The sequence below is a fragment of the Micropterus salmoides genome, unplaced genomic scaffold, assembly GCF_014851395.1.
Source record: "Micropterus salmoides isolate LMB-PRFRI ecotype aquatic unplaced genomic scaffold, ASM1485139v1 Ms_hic_scaffold_9, whole genome shotgun sequence".
NCBI lineage: Eukaryota > Metazoa > Chordata > Actinopteri > Centrarchiformes > Centrarchidae > Micropterus > Micropterus salmoides.
Window position 1 is genome coordinate 23,744,400 of NW_024044681.1, and position 20,566 is coordinate 23,764,965.

Sequence of the window (20,566 nt, forward strand, 5' to 3'; positions counted from 1 at the left end):
TTAAAGAAAGCGTCTCAATCCACTGGAACTTTATCGCTACAAACAACTTCCATATTTATGCTAGTGATGAAGTCAGATGCATTATACTGTTAATTTGGAGACAGAAGCTTAGAGCAACCAGTGGGACTCCACTTTACAGCTCTAACACTTGAGCCTCAAATGGCATTACTAACTCTGTAATCTAATCACTGGCCAGTGTAGTAATGCGGTCCACAGCACAAGCCCCAGGAAACTCCTGGGCATACAAGCAATTAATTAACTTAATTGCATGGTTAACTTAATTGATTACCTTGTTATTTTGCTAGCCTTGATATGGCTCCATTGAGCAGTGAGATAATGTAGACATAATGTGAGCATTAGCCCACGGGGCAGCATTGGCTTCAGGTATCTCTCTCACCCCTCTCCCTGCTCTTGAAATACCAAAGTGTCCTAGTTTTGCAGTGAGTGAGTAATTGATGTTGAATTATCATCCCATTATCATAAGCTTAATTCATTTTATTTATAAGCCATTAGCTGCATACATCCAATCCAACACAAAAATGATAAGCAGAGTATATGAGTATACATGAGTGCTGCTGACTGGTGCCAGCATGGCTGAGTCGTGCTAATGTCACAAAGTCCATGTAAGAGCACAGCACGAGGTGTTTCTGATCAGCCAATACTGGGCTCCCTTTGTAGGGAATTTATAATGATAGCTGAGATATAACTTATCTAAAGCATGTTACAAAAGAGTTGTTCTTTCACGTAGAGAATAAGAGGGAGAAAGTAGTGTGCATGCATCCCTCTGTGTGAAGGTTGCTAAAGCCAGAGGCATTTATCTGTGGAATTAGTTGGCCTCAGATTTGGCCTCAGACAACTGTCATATCAACATTGCTTTAGGGAAGGGCAGCCAGCTTCTTCTTTACTCCTCTCTACTCTTCATGACCGACTCCCTGCTCTAGTTCTCCATTATCTCGTTGCCTCTTCTCTCTGTCTTCCCTGTCTGACTTCTTCCTGATCTCCCCTTCTGCTAACTCACCTCAATTCTTTTCTCTGTCTCACACTGTTCCTCCCTCCTCCTCTCTCTCCTCCAGTCCTCCATCTGCTGTGTTTATGAGGGATGACTCTTCTTCCTGGCCTGAGTGTATTAGCTACCCAGCCTCACTCTTTCCTGACAGCTCCGACCTTGTTAGAACTGGAGAGTGAGACGTCCACTTTTACAGCTGTAAAAACGCTGCAAGGGCAGCTGTATGACTTTTTTTTACCTTTTAGTTTTACTCTTGAAGATGGATGTACATAAACACACCATTATCAGGGGATGAGCATTAAGAAGAAGGCTGCCAGCGCCAAAACATCTCACTTCAAAACTCCATGAGTGTCTATTTTTATCCAAAGGACTAAAGTTGGGGTTTCGAGATTCTTTCCATAACTTCCAGACTTTTGTACTTGTAACTTTTCCTTAATGCCCTGTAATGGCAAAAAAGTGGCACCACCCACCTCACAAGCACACCTTGATTTTTACACTTCTTATAAAACCCAATTACCATACTCTATCATGCTCCATGGCACCATTAAATGAGCTCATTAAATACTTTTAGGATTACAAATCAAAGTAATTGCCAATTAGGATTTACCTAATTGTGAAAAACTTCAAGATCTGGTGCTTTCTCACTTACTTTGTGGCACTGCACCGGGCCATCACGCTTTGTACTTGTTTATCAGCAGAACCATTCTGATGATTGATGGGAACAAGCAGAACTAGCCTGGATCAGATTTTGATATACTCGCCACAGTAAATACTACAACTGAAGCAGAGAGAGACAGGTAGTGCACTAACTGAAAAAGGTAAGCTTCTCTCTGAATGATGTCAGCAAAGATGTCAGGGCAACCTTGACGTCAAAGTGAGAAAATTACTAGTTTTGTAAGAATCTACAGCTTGCTAGCTGCTCTGAGACTGCAGTGCTATGAGCTCACTGCAAATGTCAGCATGCTAACATGCTCACAGTGACAATGTTAAAAAGCTTAATGCTTTGTAGCAGTGCTTAATTTGTAAATTATTAGGTGCCAGAGCGAGTGAAATGTGCCACTTGTTGGAAATAATAAATTAATAATTTATGATCAAATAATTATTTAAAACACATGGTGTACCTGCAAATAGTTTTAAAGGGCGAACAGAAAACCATTATTAGCAACCAAATCAAATAGTAAATAAGGAAATCCATTAGACTTACCGTATTAGGCCTAATGAAATATTGGATTTTGTGTGTAGAAGGGCAGTGCAGTGATGGAGCGCACTTTGGAGGTGCCAGAGCACAAAAGGCTTTTAACTCAGAGGTACCGGAGTGGCGCTCCGGCTAGCTCCAGCACAAATTAAACACTGCTTGGTAGATAATGTTACCATTTCCACTATCTTCGTCTAGTGTGTTTGGATTGTAACCTTTCTAATTAGAAAATGGTACCTATACGTTAACGTAACATAGTTTATAAAATATTGTAGACTGTGGCGGTGGACTGACCTCCTGACCTACATTTCCATCCCTAGAGCCACACTAGCTTGCCTACAAATACAGCTGTGAAAAGTTTGTAGTTGGCTTATGGTCAGCAACAACTTCTTAAATGTGTGTTTGTTAAATTGGACTGTGACGTTTTTTGTGTGAAGTTTTCAGAACGGAAAAAAAACATAAAATGCTGTATTTAAATGCAGAGTATGATTTTGGTAAGGTAAGTGCTAAGTGTTTTCCTCTGCTTCCTATATTCTGTATGCTAAATGTCTGGTTACAGCATGGAGCATATAAACACCCTAAGGCTTAGCTATGGAAACACCACCTCTCTGAAACAAAGTTTCAGATAGTTTTAAATAGAACAGTAAATCAAATTTTGCCATAGGGTAATTACATCCAATTTCTTAGCTTCTATCACAGTACAGGCCTATAGAGCATTTGTACAATATATGGACATGCCTGTGGGTTTCTCTAAATTTAGGGAATGGAGCATGCTAGAGGTCTGTCTTATGTGAACTCCTAATTGCTACCTCTGTACAGTGAGGCATAAAGAGTGCATGGTAGATCCAGTCCTGGTACTTTATATAACAATAACACTGCAGAATGAACTAAGAGTGGGCTATTGCCAGAAATGTGAAGCCTTGCTGTCCCTATTTCCTGCCTCTATTTAGCTCATGTGCAGGAGTTAACACACATGCACACACAAACCCTAAAATATTCAGGAAGTACAACTCATGTGTTTGTCCTAGTTGCATTTAAAAGGATTTGGTCATGCTCAGATTGCTTTTTACGCTTCTCATGTGCTGTTATTTCCATGTAGACTAGGGCCCCACTTTGGGCTTGGCTGACTGATGCTACGCAGAAGGTTCCCTGGTAGGACAAAAAGTACGCCGCCTGTGTTATTTGTAGGCAGACTTGTGCTGCTGGTGCTTGACTGTGAACTTAAGCAGTGCTTCGGAATACTTAAATAGCCCTTTGCCATGCATTGCCCCTTGAGCTGATGAGTTTCATCATGGGAAAGAGTTCGGTCAATTAGGCTTAAATGCACTTTTAAAAAGTGTTTGGCGATGATTCTAAGGGAGGGTTCACACCAAAAGATTTGGTTCCTGAATTTAATCAATATGAAGATGATATATACAGGTAATTTTCCAAGTGGTCCAGTTTGCGTTCACAAAGGCAAAATTCAAAAGCCATGCAGTAGAAATGGCATTCGATTATTGGTTATACAGTTAGTGGGCTCTCCAGGGTTCGGTTCAACCAGGCTAAACAAGGCTTGTGTGAAAAGGGCCTTAGATATCAAGTGGGGTTTAGCCTCTTAGTTATTCTAATAAAATGTTTTATCATAAAATAATAGAATGCATATTTTGAATAGCCATAGAGATAGAATATGCACACGACTACTGATACCATTTATAGATTAAACTAGACAAGACCTTTAGACATTTACTCTTTTTACTGTTACCAGTCTGTGACAAAATGATATTGCGTGCACGTTCTATACTTTATAGCCTTGCTCTTTTTCATTTCCATAGTCTTAAAATAAAGAATCTTCTCTTTAAATCTACTCACTGTGGTTCTGAATCACAGCCAGAGTCTTTTGAAAACAGCACACTCAGCCAGCTGGTCTTTGGTTTCCTCCATTGCTGCTATAACATGGCAGCGGTAATAGAAAACCATAAAAGGCCTGTATGTGATGACAGAGTAATAACAGTAGATTTAAACTGTGGCGGACCAGGCAGCCTTTGCCAGCCATAACGGCTAATACAAATGCATGTCTAGGAGCCAATAGATTGAGGTCAACAATCATTGTTTATTATGTTCATTATATGAACACAGCAAATGTTAATAAAATTGATTGAATAAAATCATTATGCTTTTGAGTGCAGTTGAGAAAACAGTGTTGTAGTTCCCTGCTTTGGTTTAGGATAAATGAATGATGCCGATGAATTCCCAAGATTACATTCAACAAATTCAGATATTGATTGTATGCTGTGTGTAATTTCATACAGCGTGCTATATGATGGAGAACATACGAGGGAGGTACAGAAAGAGAGATGGAGGAGATGAGGGAGAGTGGCTACTCAGAGGCAAATAAAATGTGTGGGATTCATTTCAATAGAACTAATATCAGCAGAGTCATACGCACATGTTCACGCGCAAAACACACACACACACACACACACACACACACACACACGCAGACTAATTCAAAGCCATTTCTAGTGCTGAGCAGTTGCCTGCAGCGTTGAGGAGTGGCGTGACTGGGCTGGGACCAGCCTAAGAATGGTTTGGAATACTAATAGGCTCACAAATGGGTCAGGCAGAGCTAAATGGGAGTAATCTAGGCCTGGCTAATTATGAAGTAACCAAGCCTCCACCAAACAGGTTCGAAGGCCAGAAAGGCCGGTGAACTGACTGGTTGTAGACCAGGTTGGCTGCTAATTAGCCAGTACTAGTACAACAGTTTCATGCAAGTGGGTCGGCGTAGGATGGCTAATGGATGGATGTCATTGCAAACACATTCAGAATTGAGCAAGGAGACAAGTGTAGAATCTGAACATTGAGTTTTTCACCAAAAGAAGTTAAATCTGTAAAGCACATCGATTACTATTTGATTTCTAATTCTTTGGTTATATTCAATTATTTAATTTATCGGGTCTGTTAAAGGTCACTCAAAATAGTATAAATTGACATTACATTTTCATTATCTGTTTTTAGTCATTTTCAGAATGGTCGAAGTCACTGATTTCCATGTTGACTGGCACCCATCCCTAGAAAACTCCCTCATCATGGAGTACGTTAGCAACATTTAACCCGGATCTCCAATTGCCATATCAAATAGGTTCCAGCATTGTGAGTGAATTTATTCATCAAATTCATTTCAGTAATTAAAGATGGCACATTAATAATCCCTGTGGGATCCCTTATTAATTCCTGTTTTTAAATTCCCCATTAATTATTTGGATGAACTAAAAAAAAAAAAGTATTTGTCTGGAAAGCTAAATGAGCCAGAAAATGTAACAATAAAAAGTTGATCTTTGTAGGTAATTTAATCTCCCTAGGTAGTCCAGATAAGTAATCCCTTTTCTTTCAGGTTAATGTATACATCTCCTCAAATAGTAGTTTTATTCCTCACAGCCGTGTCTTGTGCTTATGCTGCCATCTTCTGGTAAGGATCGACCCATATTATAAAATGAATACGCTGCACACAAGAGTGTACTGTAGTTCATAACATTTGCACCACTGCTTAATCAAGCAGATAATGAGCAACAGGATTTGAGGCTGTCCGCGTGAGAGTTTGTGTGTGTGTCAAAACTTGTGAGAGAAGGGGATTTCTGTATAAATATTTATGCCTGGCAAACAGATCAATGGCTATTAAAAAGGTCAAGGGCAGATGATGATGGATGCCAGCTGTATGTATTGATAAATTTTGACCGCAGTAATGAATTACAAGTGCACACACACTTTGACACACACACATAGACGGTAGACCAAATGATAGGGATTAATTCATTGATCATGCTTAATCTGTCATAATTAATTCCATAGGAACAACTGTGATGAGAGCAAGCCTCCATTAAACAGATAAATTATTCAACACGAGGAGGAGGTGGACCCAAGATAAATGAGTGTGGGAGGCCGGTGCCAGCAGTCACAGGCTGAGGCTAATTACAGTCTTTTCTTAGAAACTAGCACAGGTTAACTTACAGTAATAGTTGTATGGCAGTACTGTAGAACTGTAATTGGAGGCTCAGGTTAACCTAACAGTTCATGCAAGCACTTGGGCTTCGTTACAGTTGACTTTGAATAAAAGTTATCTAAGATAAAGTGATGGGATATCATTAATGCCATATTTGTTGACCTATATAGCTTTATATAGCCATTTGTTCGTTTTTTTGCAGAGAAATCTCTAACCATATGTTACGTCCCGATAGGTTTATACTTTAAGCTGTGCAGACATTTTTTTCAGTTTGTTTCTTTTGTGATCATTAAGTCTTTATAGTTAGAGTTAAGCCCTGGAAATATCCCAGCTGATGACTGTCATTAACGCATAAAAGAGGATAGCTTTGGCAAAGGGATTTAATGGATCATGAGCATAACAATACACCTGGGGCCAGATGTTTAAAACTTTGTTAGAGAGTAAATGTCTGTGTATGCACAAAATAAAAATATGCATGAGCAGTCTTAGTGCCAGATTTATATATCCCTGCATATGCGTTGTTCTATATTACACAACTCAAGTCAGGTAAAATGAACGCACTGTACTTTTTCTGTACTTGGTCTGCTAACTGTAACATCTTGTACGGCGTCCAGATCAGCCTTTAGTGTTGTTATACAAAGTCATTACAAACTAGTACATGTAATGAGTCAGAATAGACACACACACACGCACGCACGCTCGCTGTTGTCTACCACATTCAGATCAGCACTCAAAAATATTTGTACGCTGTGCAAAGCATGCATTAAGGTTCAAGTAAACATTAAACTGACAAATGTTTTTTTATACAAATATCTGTTTCTGTGTGGAACATAGCTTACACTTTTTGTAAATGCTTTGTTTGACCCCTGAATCAATGAAAAATTACATCCATTAATAATATTCATCCAGTTGTATTTTATTTACTTTCCAGCATCATTTACAGCTGTATGCAGGCCAAGGGGAAAACGCACATCACTAGGTTTTGATATTTGCGAGCATTGGTATTTTGAAATGAAAATCCTAAAGAAGTTCCCTTTTCTGCTTTCCATAGTTGATCTCACCATGTCATAATGGTGTAAGGTATTATCTCTTTACACTCCTAAATGTTAGGAAATATTTGTGAAGCCTGTCCTGGGCACTGCAATACTTTCTTTTCTCCACTTCGTTTTCCTTTAGTTTGTAAAATTAATCATTTCGAAACGTGCAGGTCTATATGACAAAAGCATCTGGCCAGCTTTGATTTCTCCCAACTTTGTGATTCAGCCTTATCTCACATTTCAAAAGATAAAAAAATTAAGTCAGCAAAAAAGATAAAAACTCAACAGAAAAACATCAGCAGGGAGTTACTGATGCTGCACATTTACAGCTGGGTAAAGCACTGGTATTAAACTGTTGGCAGCTTATCAACCCATACTACTGAATATGGACAAAAGCTGCCAAAATATAATTTTCACTGGATTTTACTAGACTCTCAACTGAGCACATGACACGATTTTCTGAATCAAACAAGGAGAAAGAATTTCCACAAATATTGTGATCTAATAAATTAGATCTGAATATAGATTAGTTTCTTATTAACCCTCTTCATTCACATCCAATCCATCACCCGGTTCACTGAAGAACTGCCAACCTTTTAGCCATGATCAACAGACTGTATTGTTAGAAGAAGGTTTCTCTGCACAGCGGACAGGTGGACTTGTTGCTGGATGTGAACCATTTGTACTGTAGAAAGATGAGAAAAAAAAAATGATAATAAATCAATCAATCAATCTTCAAACAATATGTTGTCATGCATTAAATTGTACATGGTATTTGTGAGATGTACTTCAGAAAGTGTATGGAACACAACCAGTAGTGAGTTATGGATTTATGAACTAAGCCTCTGAATAGGTTCCAGAAAAAAGGAAAAATCCTAATTAAACATCATAGTAACAAATTACTTATATAGACAAACTACAGTTTGTTGCCAGTTCTATTGTTGTCTCTCACTACGATGATTAATCAAAGATTTTAAATGCTATGCTCGAAATTTACTATCACCATTTTATGTAAATTGTTCTTTTTAACATCTGCAAAGAAGGCACTGAAGATCCTGACAGCCCACTGCTGGATGTTTATGTGTCTTAACTCATAAATCTCACCAAACACGCCGAGTGGAATTTCTTTTTGCAGGTGCGGCAAGCCTTCTTTGGCAAGGAGTAGTTGGAGCCGTGGATAACGGAGAAGCAGATCATACAATCCTCTATTCCCTCAAAGCGCTTATCCACATTGTTCTTCCACAGAGCCAAGCCCTCCATTATACTGCCATTCTGAACACACAAACATACATTTTCTGAATTGTTCCATCAATTAAGTATCTTCACAGCCCTCTTGGCCTGTATTGTTCAAGAAAACTTCACTATAGAGACAGATATAATCTAGCTACAGGCCTTTAGGTTGAGTAACAGACACTATTTAAAACACCATCTTCTTGCGTTTATATCCATTGTGTGTTTGGGTTTTGTACCTGATGTGTTAGGTAGGTGCTCAGTTGCAGCATCCAGTTCCTCCACTGCTGTACAGCAACGCCCACGCGCCTCCCACTCTCTACAGTGATAGAGCCTAGAGGGTAGTTCGGTGGTAGTTGAATCACCAACTCAATGAAGATATCATCCACAGAATAGGTAGCGATCACCTCCCGCGCTGCTGAGCGGGCCTTCACCTGGAGCAATAAGATAAATAAATAAATAAATACACACACACACACTGTTTGCCTTTCTTTTTTGCCTTGGGTCTTTCTGCTTTACAATCTATTGTCTGCTTATTGTTACTGCACCATTGTATTACAAATATGATGCAGGTGTTGCACCACCAGATTTGTTCAATTTAAATAGTTATTACTACTATCCTTTGTGTAATTTCCTGCAGATGATCTACCAGATTATACAGGGGGAAAGCAAAGATTTCCCCCCCCCCCCGAACATATTTCATTACAATAAGCAGCCTAAAACTAATAAAAGTAGTAGTTACACACACAAAGAGCAATGTATGTGCTAACTTACAGTCATGCTGTCAAACAGTTGCGTGCTGGCGTGGACAGATGAGATCTCCTGGGCTGAGAGAACAGGACTGACATATTTAATAGTGAACTTCTCCACGGCTGCGCTCACTCTCTTCTCCTGGCTGTTCCACCACAGCCGCACCATGGCAGGCAGGTCCTGCACCGTGCTGTAATACACACTGCAGGCCAGATGAGGGAGCTCCCACTCGACACTCTTGCTGTCTGCAGGCATAAAACACAGGAGGGGAAATCTAAGATTGTTTACATTTCACAGCCGTGTGCCAAAAGTCATGCAGGTGTGTGTGCTACTTACTGTCAACACACAGAGACAAGCTCTCTGTAAAGAAGGTTTTAGTCTCCTTTGTCTCTGCCCCCTGGCCTGGGTAGATGGGGTTTTCAGGCATCAGTTTGAAGAGGTGAAGGAGGAGCTTGTTTAGGGAGCAGCTTCTCTTAAGATACTGGGCATAATGGGCACGCAGCTAGAGATAAATCAAGAGAGCAGTCAATACTGTGATATCAACAGTAGTCTTCTCGATCATCAAGTACACTCTCTTAACGGTGGAACATATACAGTGAGGAAAATAAGCATTTGAACACCCTGCTATTTTGCAAGTTCTCCCACTTAGAAATGTTACTTATTTAGAGCTGTATCATACAAATAAATAGTTAAAAAATCATACATTGTGATTTCTGGATTTTTTTTTTTTGATTATGTCTCTCACAGTGGACATGCACCTACGATGACAATTTCAGACCCCTCCATGATTTCTAAGTGGGAGAACTTGCAAAATAGCAGGGTGTTCAAATACTTATTTTCCTCACTGTAGATGTATTTGCTTGTATACACTCTCATACACCCAAACTACAAGGACATCAACATAAAAAAGCAAACATATTGTACCAAGTATCTGTGGCCTGGATGTATCATGACTCACATGGGAGGGTGAGGACTTGAAAAAAGTGAGGAGCAGCTTCCAGGCCAGCAAGTACCCCAGGATGCAGGAGTACTCCACACTGAGAGGCTGGACCACCGCAAACTCTCCCACTTGAATCCCTGCCAGGATGCTATCGCACAGTTCCTCACAGGTTGTCAGGATGGCCATCAGAGAAGCTGGAGGAGAACTGAACACAAAATAATTAAACAGAATTGTAATCTGAATCTCAAAAATCAAAGTCTAGTACTGTAAGAACTCACGTGACAATACCAAGAAGCTATCAAACTATCACATATATGTAAAACCCACAGTAATATGATCTCCCCCACACCGACTTACAGACATGGCTCATCTCTGTCATCATCCGACTTGTTGTTGTCACCTTCTCCATCACACTCGGGCAGCTGAGGCATGACCCTGTATTGACAATAAGCAAGTATATTTATTGTTCTTAGTTTAGTATCTTGTGGTGAGCATGAGGCAATCATTCCCAACCTCCTGCAGGGCCCTAAAGATCTCAGAATAGGTGTGACACTTCAAGCAAAACACAGTGCAACGGGAGGTCTTCAGAAAAACATTTTTCCCTTTTAGTTTAAGGAAAGGATACACACTTTCAAACATAATCCTTACTTTTCTAACAAGTGGTAGACAGTGATCTGCAGAGGCCTGGCCTTAAACAGCAGCAGAGGACAGAAAGTGTTGAGGAGCGTCTGGAGGGGTTCTGGTAGGTTTGTATTCTGGTCCGCTATGAACCTTGGAGGCAGGGAGTTCTGTTTTAGTTGCTGCACAGGCACATATGTGAGAGCAACGCCGGCTGACTGCAGTACCGCCAAAGGGAACACAGGGTCATCTGGTTCAGTGAAAGCTTCTGCATTTAGACAACAAACAGAGAGATAACTTTCCCTTAACAGCATGTATACTGCAACGACTGGGGTGAGGCAAAGTGAAATTAAATCCACACACACACACACCTGTGATCTTGATAGGCAGAGGCAACAACAGGTTGTAGATTCCCTCGACAAAGAAGTCTGTCCATTCACCAGCCAGTTCTGCCGGAAGCTTCTCCTTTTCATCAGGCAAAGATGATGTGAAGAACTGGTTCAGCTTCACTATCAATGCAGCGTTCTCGCACATAAACAGCTGCACCCATGGGTTCCATAGACTGCTCACATTCTCGCTGGCAGTCTGAGATCAGAAGAAAACAAATAAAGTTAAAGGGACAGAAGATCCAAGCTATAAATAAAGAACTACAGTTGATCAAAATGTATAACCGATAAAACCAAAAATATTACTTTTTTGTTACAGAGGAAGCAAAGTAGAGTTCAACACTGTGACAGGAAGCATTCATCCTGCTCTGGTGTCATGGAAACTGAATCCTGAACCAGCTATTTGAGGCCCTACTCTGTAGCTGACCGTGGCCACTGATCTTAAAGTCACAAAACAACACAATATGTATGTCCTTTGCCTCACCTCCAACCAGGCTAACATAGAGCAGAGCAAGAAGTCCCACTGGCTGCCCCCGAGAACTGTCGGACAGTGAGTTACCAGCCAGGACAGGAAACGCATCATCTCCACAGTAAGGTTCAACTGTTCTGCAGTAGCTGTAGACAGGTCACTGAAGTACAAAGATGTGACAAATGTACATATATACGCAGAAAACAGTCTATCAAGGATGGAAATGGAAATGTTTGCATGGTTTGCAGAAATGCATTACCTGCCAAAAAGGAACCAGTCGTCCTTGCTGTTCCTCCACTCCATCACGGTGGCCAGGATAGCCTGCACAACCTCCTCCTCTACTTGTGTGTTGGCTTTTAGACAGCACAGCAGCACCGCCAAACACCCATACACATCTGTGACACATAGAAATACAAAATTATCATTTGTTTTGTTCATTTATAAAAATGGATTTATAATTATGTATGTGTGTGTTTGTGTGTGTACTCTCACTGTCATTCTCCTGCCAGTTGATTATTCCAGCAGTAGCCAGAGTGATGAGAGCGTCTCTGTCTTGTTTGGTCATGGTGGGGCAGAGCACCTGCAGCGTGCTCAGTTTACTTGGAGACACTGGAAACAAACTGATCAAACACAGACAATATTCATTATATGACACAGCGGTAAGAGAGGTCATATAACAGCTTTGAATGAGACATTAAAAAGTTCAGATTAACAAACCTGTCTGCACTGCCGTAAAGCTTCCTCACAGTTGCACTGCCAGTGGCTGCCAATTTGTTGGTGTGGATGTAGTTTTCTAGAGTTAGAGACCATAGACCTCCATCCTCCACTGACCTACAGGGTAACAATGCAATACACACAGTATAATGGATATTGTTTTAAATAATTGCCATAACATAAACATGTGCATAAAAATCAGTGCTGATGACTTGTCGTCTTCTTTCTTCAGAAGCCGATACATTTATTACATTTCTTAAAAGCTACTTTTATTGACAGCCGATAATGTTTAGACTGAAAGCTCTGTTGTTGTAGAAAATCATTACATGTGTTGATCTTATGTGGGTTTGTTTCCGTTTACTCTGCTGAGTGCTAAATTAACTGTAAAATTAGAGTGTAGCTCACCTTGAGTAGAGTGTCTTCAACAGATCTTTCATTGGAACCTGGCTGTGGAGTCCATCTGACAGCCCCCAGTCAGTCAGCAGGCTGTGATAGGCAGACACTATTGTAGGGCTGTACTCTACCTCCTTACACCACTGCAGTGCGTACAACAGTTCTGAAACTGTCAAAGAAGAAACAGATTGACATATACATGTATGACATGTCACGGAGAAATATAGTTGATGTTCTTTGTGTATGTGCGTGTACCTGTGTACTTAAGGTTTGGCAGGTGTGAAGGATATTCTGCCTCCTTTTGGTCACGAACTATGACTGCAACCGTCCGAGTCACCCTTCCTAACAGGGCACAGGCACATAGGTGGGCTGGCAGCCAGGTTGACACCCTAAACTTCCAGATGTCCATGGAGGGTTTTTCGCAAATCCCTCTGTGACGGCTGGCCAGTAAGGGAGTTTTGACCCACTGCAGAGGGCAGAACAAAGGGCAACTCATGAATGTCAAGTGTTTTGTGTGGAGGATTTAATAAAAGCAGAAATCTTCCATAGCAAGTTCTCAATAACCAATGTGTGCTAGTGCCTGAATTTGTTATTATTATGAAAAGGATGATAGATTGGCCAGCTCACCTGAGGAGGTAAGGCTTGTCTGATTCTTGTCCATTCTGTCTGGCTTGGTGTCAATAGGGAAAAGAACTGGACGAGGAAGGGGGAGTCCTGATCGCAGTCAGAGATGATTGTCTCCACTAGGCTCTCTACAGCCAGAACTAGAACCTGCAAACTAAAGTATAACACCAAGAAGAGTTAGCTCCAAGTATAACGAAGCCTTCAGACAGATTCTTAGGTTATGGTTGCACTGTTTCATACACATTGAACAGGCCTAAATTAGGGGAAGGACTACTGACAAACCCACCCAGGTTTCTAAAAATTACAAGTGATTTGTTACCTTTTAATGTCCATAGAGACGGTGAGTAGTTGGTTTGTCACCCAAAGGGCAGCACTGTGCAGGAAACCACCTTCCTTGACCTCATCTTCAGAGTGTTGGACCAATGACTGGACCCCAGCTATACACACTTTCCTCAGCTTATCTAAAAGTGAGTCTTTCAAAGCGATAAACAAAAATTGGTCATTTAGCTTACCTAACAAGAATATATGTTTGTGCAATGTGTGAGTACCTACCAGACAGGTGAGTGTGGGTTTGATCCTGGGCGGTGAGCTGGAAGACCGTGAGCAAGAGTTCCTCAGCAGAGAGTAGCAGAAGACAGTCTTGTACAGAAGAAAAGAATGTGGAGGCCACATCACAGATGAAGGAGATGAGTGGCTCCATGTTGCCTGCATCAGACAGACTCTTGGTCTCAGACAGAGTGGCGTGGAGCTTCTCTAAGATCTTCTCCATGTACACCTCCCCTATCAGAGGCTCTGTGCAGGTAAACACACAAACGGATGATTATATAGATTAGATACTGATCCACAGAAGATATTTTCTATTTACTGACAAAAATGGTATGGTAATTAAAAGGTATGTGTGTTTGTGTTTACCATTGTTGTGGTGCTGAGAGAGGACGATACTGATAAGTATCCAACTGGTACTGGAAGAGCTGTGTCCCACCTTGCACAGTTCCTCAGTCAATCCCAGGAGTTGCTCGCCCAGAACTGAACCTTTCAGCCAATCTCTACAGCTCTTAAGAGTCTCAGGATCTACACATGCCTGACAGGACGGACAGCAGAGTGGCACAGACATTTATCACGGTGTAAAATTGATGGATAGGTAGATAGCACACATTGATAAAGGTCTGAATAATACTTACCCTCTGTATAATTTGCAGGACAATTCCCCAGTGTAAGTCCATCTAGAAAGCAAAGAGCAGAGCATGAACGTCAGTAAAGAAACAACAGCAAAATTAAGAGTTGAACGCTACGAGAAGAGAGGGATCATCACACTGCACATAAGAAACGTGAGTCAACATCAGGTCATATGTTCTGACATCTGTTACCGTGGTGATGTGGTTGAGGATGCGGGTGGTCTCCTGCCAGCTGCAGCAGTAGAGGGAGCTGAAGACCATCTCCACCAGGTGCTCAGTGTCTCTGCGGCCCTTCTCGGACAGCCACACAACCACCCGCTCCAGCAGGAACTGCATTGCTGGATTTTTTATATTCAACTCGTCCCTCTGCTCACCGTCCTTACTTATTTTTTCATCCAATTCGACCAATGTCTAAGACAGGCAAAGTTTAAGGAAAAAGTCAACTGCATTAAGGAATTGAAAGTAAAAGTTAATCCTTTCCATTATTTAATCCAAATGGCCTTACCACTGTTATCACGCCAATGAAGCTAATTCATTGAAAACTGCAAATACAATTACTGGCAGCAATTTTTCAAAGTGTTGTATATCACAAGATTTTATACTCATCCCTTTTAATTGTACATATTTTTCACAGATTTGGCCATTACAAAGACAAATTAAATTCATGGTTCGTAAAAATCCTGTAGATTCGCTGACCAGAAATGCTTAAACTCACAGAACGCCTTACAAACATAGACACGACTGACCTTGAAATTCACTATCATCTGTATTCTGACATAAATAAATAGGACTTACACTGAAGACCCTCTGTGTGTGGAAAGACCGCAGGAGAAGGGAGAGGAAAACAAGATGTCTCTCAGAGTTATTCTCATTCACATGCACCAGGCACAGTTGCGCCAGCTGGCACACTACATCCTCAAAATGCTGGGTCTGAGGGGACCCAAATGCCTTCTCGTTCACAAGCTCCGACATTGTCTGCACAGGCTTATCAACACCATCTCCCTCAACTTCAGTTTTCTCATTGTCCTCCGGTTTAGAGAAACAGATATTGACAGATTTCTTCTTCTGGATGTGCTTCCTTTTTATTCTCTCGGGGTAACGCATTACCTACAGACATAGAAGAAAGGTAGAATAGATTATTTTAGGCATAAGGTTTTCTGTTTCACTTTGGCCACTTTTTAAGACATAAATGGCTCCGACAGCCATATTGATCTGCTGTGTCATTCCCTCAAACTAAACTCACTTGCAGCAAGGTGGCTATCCCTTCCAACGCCTGTGGATCTGCTTCCTCATTGCCGACACAACGCACGAACAAAAGACCAAGCCCCTCCCAGAAGTCTGCCAGGAGCCCTTGAAAGACATCCTTGCTGTCATTTGCTTCTCCATTACTACGTAAACTTGCCCTCTTCTCCCAGGAAACAAGCATTTCAGTGACCAAAAGGAAAAGAGGACCATTCTGAAGGGAGGGATTTCCGAGAGCCTTTTCTAGTAGTGGTAGAAGCTACAAAAACACAAACAACAAAACAATGTAAGGTAGGGAATGAAGTACATCCGACATAATGGGACAAGAATGTGCAACTGTGTGATCCCACCTGCTGTGAAATAAGCATGGTCCGTATTTTTTTGTGACCCTGCTCTTCTTCTGTATTGTGCAGTATGCAGTACCTCAAGCACTCAACAGCAGAAGTCACTATAACCGCACTTTCCGATGGGCTTGTCACTGCACGCTCACTAGACAGACTGAGACAAACACAAAGTAACTTAAAAATAGTGTGACACAGGAATTCCGATTTATAACTTATAAAATTAGCAATAAATGTATAATTTTGTATCAATATATCTAAACATGTGGTACATTTATGCAAAATCAAATCAAATTACTGCTCAGTGCAATCAACTGTTATGCATTACATCAGGAAATATTCCTCAAACAAATACTTGAAATTACTGGTTTTCTGAGATTTAAAAAATAAAAAACAATGATAGCAGTATATTCTAAAATGATAATATAAGCATATTGTCAAAATATGGTTCCCTTAAAATCCAATGATAACATTACCACCCAGCCCACGCATACATAAACTCACACACAGAAACAAATTACCCTTGAATGACTGAAGTGAAGAAGGTGGTGTAGAAGTCCACTGTCGGATCGGTCACCTCCTGGGGCAGCTTGCTGAGGAGTGGCATTAGATTAGGGTGGAGTGCTTTAGCCATGCCTTTGCCACCCTCTTTTAGCAGAACCCAAAGTTTAGGTAAGAAGCCCTTCTTGGCATTCACATGTGTCCAGCAATCCTGAAATAGCAAATGGAAAATCTAAGATTAGATGCTAACTTAACTATAAGTTGGTACAACATGAAACACATCTACATTGGTATCTAAACATTTGTGAGTGCTGGGTAATATAGCCTCTCCTAGCACTAGCTATTAAATCTACTGTAATAACATAGTGGGTAGGCAACATTACAGAACACCTAACAATATAATGGTATTAACATTATTGTATATGTGAGATCATCCTTTATAACACAAGCTTACAGGGATTGTGGACACAACATGGAGAACAGCCTCCCACACAGGAGGCAGCACCAACGGATCTGTGTCTTCAATGCTGAGGAGGACGGCTGGGCAGAGCCGTGCTGCTTCAGACCGGACCAGTTCTGGAGTGAACTCACACAGAGCACACATCATCTCGAAAAAGGCCCCTCGTACCTAAGAGGGGGAGGCGAATACTAATTAGACAAATATCTTCTTCACAACAGGTTATTGCGTGTATATTAGGTGGCATTTGCCAGCACAAACAGATATAATTTAACATCTCACGTAGTTTTATCATTTTATGTATAGTCAACTCAAGTGTAGGTATGGGACAGATTGGTTAACAAAATTTAAACTAAAATGAAGAATTAGTTCACTTAATGGGAAAACAGTTTTCTCTAACATTTTGCCATTACATCTGACATAGAAATGTAGCAACAGTAACAGGAGATAAATTCCATGAATCCAAAGAAAAATTCAAATACTTTATCAAACTTTACTCAAAAACCCACTCAAGACTTTATGATTTATAATATATGAAATTCAAGGGGAAGAATAAACCTTCAGTAGCTTATTTTAGTTGAGTGAAAGTTGAGTGCATTATGTTCCAGTATCAGGTGAATTAGTTCATGAATTACATGCATACGCATTCCAACATCTGTTGTTAGCAGAGCAGTCCTACTCCTATTCAATGCCATTACCTGTGGTGTCTTGTGTTTGCTGTACTTCCAGAACTTCCCGGAGTTCACAAGATGTGCTAGTCTTTGCTCCAGGGCCCTCCTGTCATCCTGGAGCAGCAGGAAGAGCAGTCTCTTCACCCCCAGCAGAGAACTGGTCAGCATGCGCACATATTTGGCTTCTCGCTCCTCCTCTGTCACACTTCTAGAGAACAGGGGGAACCCGTGACTCTGAGAGAATATACTATCGTTGTGCTGCCGTGCACAGTGAGAGGAATTCACACAGAGGCTATATTGATTTAAACTGTTAACTTACTTATCGCTCAGTGTGTCTGCCGTTTCCTTCAACAAAATATCTTGAAGTACCTGCAATATTAAAAAAATAACTATTTGTTACATTTAGCTCAGTACATTACAGCGCAAATCCCCTTGTCCGCTCCAAAAGCCACTATAACTCACGTTAAGGATCTCATCCTTGCAGAAGCTCAGAGCCTCAGGCTGCTTGGTGGGTGAGAAAGCGGCCTGGAAGGCCTGACACGCAGCAGAGGCTGCCGGTGTGTAAGTGTCACACTGGGACAGAATCCAGTGGCCCATCAAGCTCTTCAGAAAGGGGGCCAAGCTGCGACGCACTTTCAGCACCAGCTGCTCAAAGGCCTGCTGGGTGGCCTCCCTGATCCGGCGATCATGGTCCTGATATACATTAACGACAAAGACAAAATTCCTCACACAATTGCACTCACACACATTAAAGTCCAGTGTCTTCCTTAATATGACCCCATCCCCATCATTAACTGAATTCTTTCATTTGCTAGGGTAGGATGGGACTGATCAAATATCTATAATGATAGACTGTGTATTTATGCACTATTTCCAGAATGTTAAAAGTAATGTGACACAGGTAAACAAAGGGCATTTCATGATTGTGTGGTGAATGACCAGCTCACCACTGATATCTTGCAGTAAATCCTGGGCCAGTATGGCAGCACCCCTTTAACCTCTTCAGCATCCCGTTCCTGACACATGGACCCAAAGTCCTGCACAGCCTGACAAGAGTACACAGCATCAAGACACACACCTGGACCTGGAAAACACTCTGGGGTGACTTCAACACACCAGATGAGATAGCTTTTCATGTTTCATGAACACTGTGTTTTATGTTATTTAAAGGTTGTAACATAGATGTTTTATATATTTGCATGGTACCTGTGTGTGGCTGCACAGAAGACCATGCAGTTAGCTGACGTTTAAACTCACTTTCAGTCTGGTGACAACATCCCTCTTCGAGAGTTTCCTGAGCACCAGTCTGAAATCAGCATCAACCAGGTTGTCTATGTCCTCCGCGCCGTGGACAGCTGGGACGTAACTCAGCTCCGTGACCGTTGAGTCGAAGCCCACAAACCCCGGGATGACACCTCCCTCCCGGGTCAGTACCTCAGCAGCTCGACCGCTACTGGACGGCTGGTAGCGGGAGAGAAACGCGCGGTTATAGAAAATCTCATAAAAGCAGTGACGTTAGCCCAGACAGACACGTCGTGGTTATGAAAGAGTTGGGACAACACAGCCACACGTAAGTTAGCGTTAACTGTAACATGAAGTTTACATTAGCTTGTGGTCGGCTTGTTGCTAGCAGTCTTACTTTAACCTTGTAGGTTACGTTACAGAAAGTGATACTTACCCGAACATTTCCTTTAGTTCGCTGTTTATTCTTACCCCCCATGAATACGCATTAATCGTAAAAGTATCCGTTTCCTAGAGTAACTTTGTAGTTTCTAGCGTTGGTAGTGTGAAATGAGACAGAGCAAAAGCCACTTGTGTTGGGGAACTGAAGACTTCCTGTCTAAAATTTCAAAATAAAGCCTCACGAATTTGAATATACTGTGTCAGTATTTAGTAAAAGGGGTAAAAGGGTTTTTAAAAAGTCCACCATACCGTACAGTGGTGACATTTTGTAACAACTGCAGTGGTGGACGAAGTATTCAGATCCTTTATTGAAAGTACTAATAAACTGTTAAATTACTCTGTTAAAAGTTCTGCATTGAAAATGTTACTTAAGTAAAAGTATGTAAGTATATTCAGGAAAATGTATTTAAAGTATTAAAAGTAGGCTATTCTTACTGTTACGCTTTTTTCTGCTGCAGTTGTTGAGCTGGAGCACATTTTGAACTATTTTGTATTGGACTGCAACTAACAATTATTTTGCTTATTATTATAATATTAATTATTATTTTCTCCATTAATCGATTCATTGTTCTGATAGTAGTGAGAAATGCCATCACTGTTACCCAGAGACCAAAGTTTTTTTTTTCTCCCCACCAATAGTCCAAAGCTCAACATTATTAACAAAACATTCAAATAATTAAAAGGAAAAGTAGCAAATCTGACTCTCAACTGACTTATCATTTCACCTGTACTTGTATAGACTGTTGGGTAGTTTTATAACAAAACATCATATTTTTTAAACTCTTAATATGTCTTTTGTGTAAAAATCTTAATTGTAAAGTAACTATTAAAGCTCCTACAGGTACCTCAAATTTGTACAGTACTTGAGTAAATGTACTTACCGGTAGTCACTGTCCCCAACTCTTTAAAGTTTTCACTATATTTACCTTGGGTAGAAAACAGTTCACAATGAAAACTGTAAACTTAAGGTCTGTGGATTATCCAGAATAAACAGGACCAAAAGGAGTTCCTGATTCGTCTGAGTCATGGTTTTTGTGGTGCACTGTAAAATTGCACAGAAGCATAAAATATATGTTCTTTATTATTTCAGTACACACGCATACAATTCCCCGTGGATTCTGATATATTTTCTTTGTGGTCGTGAAACGCTTTTAC

The 20,566-nt window shown here is 40.8% G+C and overlaps 1 protein-coding gene across 2 annotated transcripts; it reads right to left on the bottom strand.

The window, feature by feature from the left end:
* Positions 1-7,075: 7,075 nt before the first annotated feature.
* On the bottom strand, positions 7,076-19,565 carry ltn1 (listerin E3 ubiquitin protein ligase 1). 2 transcript variants are annotated; one of them, XM_038707985.1, is made up of 32 exons: positions 19,407-19,565; positions 18,986-19,189; positions 18,676-18,774; positions 18,191-18,421; positions 18,048-18,097; positions 17,756-17,933; positions 17,055-17,228; positions 16,621-16,811; positions 16,109-16,256; positions 15,760-16,017; positions 15,312-15,623; positions 14,709-14,927; positions 14,523-14,564; positions 14,254-14,422; positions 13,894-14,133; positions 13,661-13,814; positions 13,345-13,495; positions 12,973-13,183; positions 12,730-12,886; positions 12,328-12,441; positions 12,103-12,230; positions 11,870-12,005; positions 11,626-11,770; positions 11,127-11,340; positions 10,786-11,023; positions 10,495-10,572; positions 10,156-10,342; positions 9,534-9,699; positions 9,222-9,442; positions 8,687-8,881; positions 8,322-8,489; positions 7,076-7,902 (listed from the first exon to the last, which is right to left on the bottom strand). In XM_038707985.1, exons 1-32 carry the CDS (start codon positions 19,446-19,448, stop codon positions 7,840-7,842), a joined length of 5,283 nt encoding a protein of 1,760 aa, XP_038563913.1. In that variant the 5' UTR covers positions 19,449-19,565; the 3' UTR covers positions 7,076-7,839. The 2 variants fall into 2 exon arrangements, with proteins under 2 accessions (XP_038563913.1, XP_038563912.1); XM_038707984.1 differs by having other exon boundaries at positions 17,756-17,936.
* Positions 19,566-20,566: the final 1,001 nt, after the last annotated feature.